At 48.4% G+C, this 10,140-nt stretch overlaps 1 protein-coding gene across 5 annotated transcripts in view; it reads right to left on the reverse strand.

Annotated features, from left to right (window-relative positions):
- Positions 1 to 7,394, reverse strand: part of cers1 (ceramide synthase 1) — a 44,695-nt gene extending 37,301 nt beyond the window's left edge. Inside the window, exons 1-2 of one of the 5 annotated variants that reach the window (XM_038778006.1) lie at positions 7,379 to 7,394; positions 6,356 to 7,158 (exon numbers count right to left, since the gene is read on the reverse strand). In XM_038778006.1, coding sequence (XP_038633934.1) covers positions 6,356 to 6,604 — 249 coding nt within the window. In that variant the 5' untranslated portion in view covers positions 6,605 to 7,158; positions 7,379 to 7,394. Of the gene's footprint in view, positions 1 to 6,347; positions 7,252 to 7,378 lie in introns of those variants that run through there. The other 4 variants (XM_038778005.1, XM_038778007.1, XM_038778009.1 and 1 more) reach the window with 4 other exon arrangements.
- Between the last annotated feature and the right edge of the window lie 2,746 nt (positions 7,395 to 10,140).

Below are 10,140 nucleotides of genomic sequence, written 5' to 3' on the forward strand. Positions count from 1 at the left end.
CCCGCCTATCCTCTCAGGTTGATGTGTGGCACGATTCAAAAACAAAAAGACCAGCAGGTTTTACCTCAGCATCCTTTTTAAAAGTAAATAAATTTAGAGTACGCAATTGTATTTTTTCCAATTCTGGGGCAAGTTAGCGTGGCCAATCCACCTATCCTGCACATCTTTGGGTTGTGGGGGTGAGACCCACGCAGACACGGGTAGAATGTGCAAACTGCACACGGACAGTGACCCGGGGCCGGGATCGAACCCGGGTCCTCGGTGCCGTGAGGCAGCAGTGCTAACCACTGCGCCGCCGTGCCACCCTGTGCCTCAACATCCTCTCAACCCCTCAAATTGGCATCACCAAAACCAATTATCACATTCCCGCTTGTGAATCTTTTGTGCACAAAATGGCTGCTGTGTTTCCTACATTACAACTGACTGTACTTCATTGGCAGAGGTTATAAAAGGCGCTATATAAATGCAAGTTCTTTCTTTCTAAAATGATCCATGCCTGGCTGCCCAAATCTGTTCTCGGGCTCCCTGGGTTACAACACAGTGCACGCAAGTATTTCATTCGCTGAAAAGGGCTGCGAGGTGTCCTGAGGTGATACTAGGTGCCTTGTACGTGCAAGTCTTTCTTTAATTGCACAGGATGTTGGTGACGCTGCTGAAGCTGTGTTTATTTCTGTGGCCAGCGGTTCTGAGGAAGCGACGGACTGCCTCAGACTTCATGATCGCGTCAGTTAAGACGTTGACATTGACCAGTAAGGATGAAGGGACAGCAGCAAATAATAATCCCAAATGAGCACGATGAGAACTGATAAGAATCTGGAGGTGATGGGAATTCCCAAACACTTGCACCATCCTTCCCGAGTGGTCACCTCTCAGGAGAGAGATGAGCTGTTGGAGTAACGTCAGTGACTTACTGCAGTGCGTTCTGTAGATCACACACACACACACACACACTGCGACCACAGTGTGATGATGGTGAACAGCTCAATGAAGGGACTTCTTAGCACAAGAGGACTTTAAAAATTAAAAATGGTATTTAGCCTATTGTGTCTGCGATGATTCTCTGAAGCTGCCCTTTACTCAATCATGATTTCATTTGTAATAGATTTATAATTTCACTTAAAAATAGGCCCTGTATTCCGTTTCCATCACTGTTCTTGGTTGTATTCCAAACTCGAACAATCATTTAGGTTGAAGAAAAATTTATTTTAACCTTTCCCTTTGTTCATTTTGCGATAACCTTAAAAAATGTATTCCCTTGTGATAACCTTAAAAATGTATTCCCTCTAATTGGGTGCACTTACTGTAAACACCCTTTTAACACGATATTTAAGGGGAAGCTCAGTAAATGCATGAGGAAGAAACACAAAGTTGTGCTGATCGGGGAAAATGCAGTTGGCTGGTGACTCACATGGAGCATCAGCCCTGGTATAGACCAGTTAGGCTGATTGGCCTGTTTCTATCATTGACCCCGCCACACTGTCTCTAACTGGTCGGACTGCTTGTCCAGCATCTTGGGATAGGATGAGCAGAGATCTCATTCGATTGAATATTGGGAAGATTAATGCCATTATTTTCAATCCCCACCGATTTTGGTGGCACAAGAGGAGGGTTTGTGGTGGGGATGGAAAATAATGGCTTTGATCTACAAAGTTCGCTACATTGGTGTCATGTTTAGGTGGCACAGTGCTTAGCGCTGTTGCCTCCCAGTGCTTCGCACTGCTGCCTCCCAGTACCAGGGACCCAGGCTCGATTCAAACCTCAGGTCACTGTCTGTGTGGAGTTTGCACATTCTCCCAGTGTCTGCATGGGTTTCCTCCGGGTACTCCAATTTCCTCCAATGGTCCCAAGATGTGCAGGTTAGGTGGGGTTACGGGGATAGTGCGGGCCTAGGTAGGGTGTTCTTTCAGAGGGTTGGTGCAGATTCAATGGGCCGAATGACCTCTTTCTGCGCTGTAGGGATTTGATTCCCTTCAAGGGTGAGCTTTCAGCCACAAATCCATGCTGTCAATTGCCCTCCTGTTTCCATCTCTGATGCTGGTGAAACCATCTAAACCTCCGCCACCTCCAGACTGGACTACTCTAACACACACCTGGCCGGCATTCCAAATTCAACATTCCATAACATTTCTGAAATGAGCTGGAAACCGAGTTGGGATCTGTCATATTACGCTCCAAAGTTGAATGTGGGGTCGTGAAAGAGTTAATAGAATACGCTACTGGTTGTCAAAATCTTTGCTGCCCATGTCCTAACTTGCATCAGGTCCCGTTCCCTTATTGACAATACACTTGTGGAACTCCAATTACTCCAAGTCAAGCAATGTATGATTTTAAATTTCTCATCCACATTTTCAAACCCTTCCATGGCCTCACACCACCTCTCTGCAGTCCCAATTTCAATCCTGGTTTTGGCGCATGTAGGGTTAACGTAGAACTGAGGACGATACTGGCCACGCAGTGATGTAAGAGCACCACATGACCTGCACCTAGGAGGTCAGCAAGTATGGAGACAACTCCGGGCCGGGTCCCTTTACAGTGTGTATGTATGTACATAATTATAATTTTTTTTTTAATAAACAATTTTAATGAGGTATTTTTGGCGTTACAAACAGCAACAGTATAAAAACAATGTACAATGAACAATAAACATAGTGCAATCACCGACTCCGATCCTGCCAAGACCCGCCTAACTGACCCCCTATTCTACGCTACCCTAACCCCCCCCACACCCACACACCCACCCCCTGTTGATGATTAATTCTCCGCGAAGAAGTCGATGAATGGTTGCCGCCTCCAGGCGAACCCTAACAGTGACTCTCTCATGGCGAACTTAATCTTCTCTGGGCAGAGAAAGCTAGCCATGTCAGTCAGCCAGATCTCCGACTTCGGGGGCTTTGAGTCTCTCCATGTTAACAGTATCCGTCTCCGGGCTACCAGGGAAGCAAAGGCCAGAATATCTGCCTCTTTCTCCTCCTGGATTCCCGGGTCTTCCGACACCCTGAAAATCGCCACCCTTGGACTCATTGCCACCCTTGTTTTCAATACTCTGGACATGACATCCGCGAATCCCTGCCAAAATCCCCTAAGTTTTGGACACACCCTGAATATGTGGACATGGTTCGCTGGCCCTCCCGCTCACTTTACACAGCTGCCCTCCACCCCAAAGAATCTACTCACCTGGGCCACTGTTATGTGGGCCCGGTGGACCACCTTGAATTGGATCAAGCTGAGCCTGGTGCATGTTGCGGTCGCGTTGATTCTGATCAACGCGTCTGCCCATACGCCATCCTCCATCTCATCACCTAGCTCCTCCTCCCACTTACGCTTCAGCTCCTCGGTCTGCGTCTCCTCAGCCCCCATGAGTTCTTTGTAGATGTCCGAGACGCTCCCCTATCCCCTAGACACTACCCTATCCTGGATCCCCCTTAGTGGCAGGAGTGGGAAGGATGATACCTGCCTGTGCAGAAAGTCCCGCACCTGTAAATATCTAAATTTGTTCCCCCTTACCAACCCAAACTTCTCCTCCAGCGCCCTCAAGCTAGGGCAGCTCGCCCCTAAAAACAGGTCCCCCATCCTCTCAATTCCCCGCCCTTTGCTATACTCGGAACCCCCCCGTCCAAGCTCCCCGGGGCAAACCGGTGATTGTCACATATTGGGTACCAGACCAATGCTCCCACTGCTCCAGCGTACCTCCTCCACTGACCCCAGATTCTCAGGGCTGCCACCAAAGGGGTTGGTGGAGTACCTCGCCAGCGGGAACAGCAGAGGTGCCGCAATCAATGCCCCCAGACTGGTGCCCCTACAGAAGCTGCTTCCATCCGCTCCCAAACCGACCCCGCCCCCACCACCTACTTCCTTACCATGGGTATGTTAGCCGCCCAGTAATAATTACTGAAATTCGGCAACGCAAGCCCCCCTCTCCCCCCGATTCCGCTTGAGCATCACCTTCTTCACTCGCGGGGACTTACCCGCCCACACAAAGCCCAGGATGATTTTACATAATTATAGTTAACTCATACATAGAGTTAACCTACTTCAGCACTACTGAGATTTCACTATCAAACAGTATCTAACTGGGCGGCACAGTGGCACAGTCGTTAGCACTGCTGCCTCACAGCGCCAGGGACCCGGGTTCGATTCTGGCCTTGGGTGACGACTGTGTGGAGTTTGCACGTTCTCCCCGTGTCTGCGTGGGTTTCCTCCGGGTGCTCCGGTTTCCTCCCACAGTCCAAAGGTATGCAGGTTAGGTGGAATGGCCATGCTAAATTGCCCCTTAATGTCCAAAAGGTTAGGTGGGGTTATGGGGATGGGGTGGGGGTGTGGGCCTGGGTACGGTGCTCTTTCAGAGGGTTGGTGCAGACTCCATGGGCTGAATGGCCTCCTTCTGCACTGTAGGGTTTCTATGATTCTTAACACCCTACAACCAATCCCACAAACCTCCAATTCTGACCCCTTGATCATCCCTGATTTTAATCACCCCAAAGCATTTGAATTATTACAGTGTGCTCTCTGTTGTAATACTGGGAAATTCAGCAGCCAATTTGCACACCGCACGATTCCACAAACAGTCTATAAAAAATGGGCAGATGCTTTGTTTGATTATCAGTGAGTTGGGGGAGCTTCCCACTTCTGTCCCATTGGCTGAAAGTTGTCCATTTCTGAAATGAGCTGGAAACCGAGTTGGGATTTGTCATATTACGCTCCAAAGTTGAATGTGGGGTCGTGAAAGAGTTAATAGAGTACAATACTGGTCGACTGCTACTATGACAACCAATGGAGGGCCTGTCTTCAGAGAAAACAGACAGTAAAACAAAGTAATTACCTGTTTTGGGGTATGCTATCCTTGGCTGAGACAGGAAGTGAACCCAGACCCCATCTAAATTTTAGCAAACACATCCATAGGATGCAAGTGTCGCTGACTAGTCCAGCATTTGTTATCCATTCCCAACGGTCTTGAGACTTTGGTGAGAGCTGCCTCTGTATACCACTGCATTCCACGTGGCGTATGTACAGCCAGAGTGCTGTTCAGGAGAAAGCTCTAGGGTTTTGACCCAGTGACAGTGAAGGAACGGTGATCTTGTTCCAAGTCAGGATGGTGTGAGACTCAGAGGAAGCACAATCACTTGCAAGCTCCCCTTGTGAATGTTGCACTTGTCCTTCTGGGTAATAGAGGTTGTGAGTTTGGAAGCTGCTGTTGAAGTAGTTGTTGCAGTGCACGTTTTATAATAATAATAATAATAATAATCACCTTTTCCACTATCTGCCTATTGTGTTGCTTCAGGGTGGATATTAAAGATGCCATGGCTACTAACTGAAGAGAGGAGCTGGAAACTCTCCTGAGTGTCCTGGCCAACATTCTCCCCTCAACCAACATCGCCCACAAAAACGGGTCTTTCATCTCACCACCGTTTATCGATCGTTACTGGACAGAACAGCTGCCATATTTGCTAACGTAACATTGTGTGGCCTGCTCAGAGATGTTTCAAAACATCAAGACACTGTATCGATCAAGAGGATACTAAACACAAGAACAAAAGCTCAGTTTGTGAATATTTCAAATTCACCTCACTGTTATTTTATACAAGCACACATTGGTCCCGGCCTTACTTTCCTGCTCACTGTCCGGTGTAGTTAGAGCCCATCGTGGAGACAAAGTCTGACATTATCTGCAATGACTTGTCTTCAGAAGTTTGAAGGGGTCACGGTGGTGCTGGCTAGGATTAAAATGTGTCAGGTGGACAAGATCATATGACGGGAACCCCTGCCTACCTACCAAAAAGCGAATTAGTAACTTTGGTGAAGCACATTAGCAGATATAGAGTCCCTGACATTAGGGAGAAATAAGCCCATTTAACACATGGAGAAGCTACATTGTAAAGAGGTGTCTCAACACAATCATAGGAGGCCCATTTTACCCAGCCAGAATTAAATGTGCCCAAAATCTTCAGTGCATTGAATAGGGCAAATACAGCCCCAGTTTGTTACATTATTGGTCACATTTTAGACAATTATCTACAAATATATTGATTCCAAGTCTAACTGCTTACAAATCATCCATTTTATATCTAGATTGAATAGACTGGATACCATAAAACAAATTATCTATATATAGATTAGAGAGGTGGGAGGAGAGATCAAAGAGGAAGAGAAATGCAAGTTGTGATAGATTTATAGATTAGAGGCACAGTAGGAGAGAGATAAAAGAATGGAGATATGCGAGAGAGTGAAGAGATGTCAGAACGAAGTAGCGATGGGAGAGTTGTAATAGGTTCAATAGATTTTCAGCCCAGACTTCCTCCGGTTAAGAGCACACACACCTTCAACAAATATATCAAAAGGGACGCACTCACTCACAAACCTGGAAAAGGTAGCGGGAAGCAGCCTTCCGCAAGAGGGTCCATCCCACAGCACAAATCAGGAACAAAAACGCCTCGGCAGCGGTGAGGGAGGCATTTTCCAGCAGGGTCCGTTTGGAGAGCTGCAGCCCGCAGTCCCTGCACTCCGCGATGGCAGCGTTCAGGCAGGAAAAGCTTTTCACCAGCACCTCGCTGTAGCCAGGCATGGGCTGCACCATCCTCACACCCTGCTTCCCAACCCCCACCTCCATTAAACTCCAATTCCTCCAGTGGGTAAATATCAATCCAGAGAATTCATCAAGGGGAGGGAATCACTCCCCACTGCCAATCCCTCCACAGGACAGGAGCCAAGAGGGGGGGGGGGGGGGGGGAGGTTTATTTCCTTGGTGTTGAAAAGGAAACAATGTATCTGATCTCCCAGCTTTAAACAATGGAATTCTGGATTACTGGATACAAAGTATCTCCGGGGAATGTTGCAGTTTATTGCTCCGTGCTAATTCCGTCTGCATCTTGATACAAACCAAACTCGTCCCATTGACAATGAAGTCGCGCAACGGCGGAGAAATCCCGGGGTCATGAATTATTCAGGAATACTGAGCGCAATCGTCTTGGTTCTTTGCACCGGAGAAGATTCCCCTTCAGATGTTGCCCGGTTGCCGTGGGCCAATTCACTCTGCGCTCGGATTCTCGTCAATTTCACCCACTCCTGGGTCAGTTTCACCAGGAAAGCCTGGGAGGGGAGTGGGGAGGGGTTTAAAATCGCCCCCCTCCTCCAGCTCCTGCCCGTTGCTGCAGTGTATCACCTCTGAAATACAAGAGGCAGATTTGACAGGCTGGTCACGTTTCTTTTCCCACCCCTCCAACACACACACACATACAAAGCAGAATGACTCCTCCTTTATAATCTGCTCACATCCTCCAAGACCCGCCCACTGCAATAGAAAGATGGGCAGAGAGACTCGCAAACCCTTAAATATCCTTCACCAATCCCTTCCATATCCACGCCCGCCTCCTCCCACACTCACTTCAGGGAAAGAAGCTCTGACAAAGTGACGCTGCTGCGGAGGAACAGTCACATTGGACTCGCCACAGATGCTGCCGGATCTTCCTCGGTTTCTTTTAAGTAACTGACAAGGAGCCTGGACACCGGCCCTCTCCGTCCACCAGAGGCAGAGTCTGTCTTTTGTCTCCAATGTCAGTTTTTCTATGCTGCTTTATCCTGGGGGGGGGGGGGGGGGGGAGAAAACCAGAATTCCAAGGCAAATAAGACTTGACTCCAGTGCAGTACTGGGGGAATATTGCACTGTCAGAGGTACCATTTTGGGAGATGACAAAGCGAGGCTCTATTTGCCCAGTAATAGATCGCCTGGTGCTATTTCTAAAAAGAGCAGGAGCTACCCCCAACGTCCTGACCAATGTTAATCAATATCATTAATAAAAGCAGGTTAGCTAGACATTATCACAGTGCTGTTTGTGGGAGCTTGGCTGTGCACTGATTGGCTGCCATGTGCCCTACAGCGACAATACTTGTAATTGTTTAATTGACTGTAAACAAAATTAGACGTTTGGTGCAAGCATTTTTTTAGTGTTGGAATTTTAAAAACATAATCTTTATTATCACAAGTAGGCTTACATTAATACTGCAATGAAGTTACTGTGAAAAGCCCCTCGTCGCCACATTCCGGCGCCTGTTCCGGTACACTGAGGGAGAATTCACAATGTCCAATTCACCCAACAAGCACGTCTTTCGGGGCTTGTGGGAAGAAACTGGAGCACCCAGAGGAAACCCACGCACACATGGGGAGAACGTGCAAACTCCGCAAAGACGTCGATCCAAGCCGGCAATCGAACCTGGGACCCTGGTGCTGTGAAGCAACAGTGCTAACCACTGTGCTGCCGTGCTGCCCTTTTGAATATTTTGTTTATATAATGCTCTTTGCGAGATGTTTCATAGCCAAAAACATACTGTAATCACAACTGCGGCAGCCAATTTGTACACAACTCCCACAACAGAATAAAATCATGTTCTGTGCTGTACTGTTCTATGTTCTATGTTCCATCTGTTCATATTTATGTTGATTAGGAGAATCAAGGGATTAAGGGTAACTCCCCTGGCTCTTCAAAATAGTGCCAATGATCTACAATGCCCTACTGCGAGATCAGATGGGGTTAATGTCTCACTGAAACATGACACCTCTGACATTGCAGCACTCCCACAGTATTGCACAGGATCAGCAACTTGAATTTTAGAACTCAAATCTCTGCCGTGGGGTCCAAAGAAACTTCTGGAAATGGAAATACTGGTAACAACGCATTGGAGTTTATTTCTAGTCCCACACTCCAGAATAAATTTTACGGGCCCGATTTTCTGGCTGTGTTACGCCCAGTGCCAATCCCTCTATTCCTGGTGAATAGCGGGAGAGCCCAAAAACGGAAATCATGCCACACACCGAACCAATCATGGATGTTCCCAACCTCCAGTGCCCCACACAATCTGGATCACACCCAGCGAGACTGAAAACTTGTTTAAATACATGCATCCCATTCTAGACTGGAGTCTCCCTGTTACACTGGCATAGAGCAAGGCCAGCACAAATCAGTACTGATGTGATGATCACGCCGGGGGGGCTTGAAAGCCATTGGAGCCCCTGGGTGGCCTAATGGCCAACTGCCGGGGTGGTAGGACTGGAGGGTGACTATGCCCATTATAGGGAGGGGGAGGGCTGAAGGGGGGGTGGCCTAAAAGGTGGGAGACCCTCAGTGACCCCCTAGCGGGATATGATCACTTGCCCGGGGGGTGGGCCAATGCCCCGATACCACAGAGGATGGATGGAGGCAGGGTCAGGACACTCATGCCTGGATGGTGTGGGAAGGGATGGTTGTGACATGGACATTTAGTGCTGGGAACGAGGCTGTCCCTTCATGGCTGAGGGTTGGGGGTGATGCTCATGTCTGCAGGGGTTTGCGATGACTGTGGGTGGGGCGTGTGCGGGACCTGCAACTTTACTGTGAGATGGGCGGAACAGTGGTTAGCACTGCTGCCTCACAGCACCGAGGACCCAGGTCACTGTCCATGTGGAGTTTGTACATTCTCCCTGTGTCTGCGTGGGTCTCACCCCCACAACCCAAAGATGTGCAGGATAGGTGGATTGGCCACACTAAATTGCCCCTTAACTGGAAAAAGAAATTGGATACTCTAAATTTAAAAAAGAAAAAAAAACTCTACTGTGAGATCTGGGCACCCTATGTCTGAGGAGCAATCTTGTTGGCATCTTTAGTTCCCCACTCCGGAAAAAAAACTTTTAAAAAATGACTAAGCGTGGGTGAATTGCGATCTGGATCATGCCCATACACCTGACAGAAATCACCCCATGATTTCTGCTCAAAATGACACTTAGGGCACGATTCAACAAACTGGGAACAGAAACCCTTAGCGTGTGTGTTTAGTTATCGGCTAAATCGCTGGCTTTTAAAGCAGACCAAGCAGGCCAGCAGCACGGTTCGATTCCCGTACCAGCCTCCCCGGACAGGCGCCGGAATGTGGTGACTAGGGGCTTTTCACGGTAACTTCATTGAAGCCTACTCGCGACAATAAGCGATTTCCATTTCATTTCATTACACATGGCACACAACTCACGTTGTATAAGGGGCCTCAGCGGGGAATGCACTGCCAAGGCCACACATAGCCCCGTGGAGGAGCTCCGCTCACTGGAACACCCCAGTGTAGCGAGATTGGGAAGCCATTTCTAACTGCCGTCCCAATGTCAGAGGCGCCCATAGCGACCCT

The sequence above is a fragment of the Scyliorhinus canicula genome, chromosome 18, assembly GCF_902713615.1.
Source record: "Scyliorhinus canicula chromosome 18, sScyCan1.1, whole genome shotgun sequence".
Lineage (NCBI taxonomy): Eukaryota > Metazoa > Chordata > Chondrichthyes > Carcharhiniformes > Scyliorhinidae > Scyliorhinus > Scyliorhinus canicula.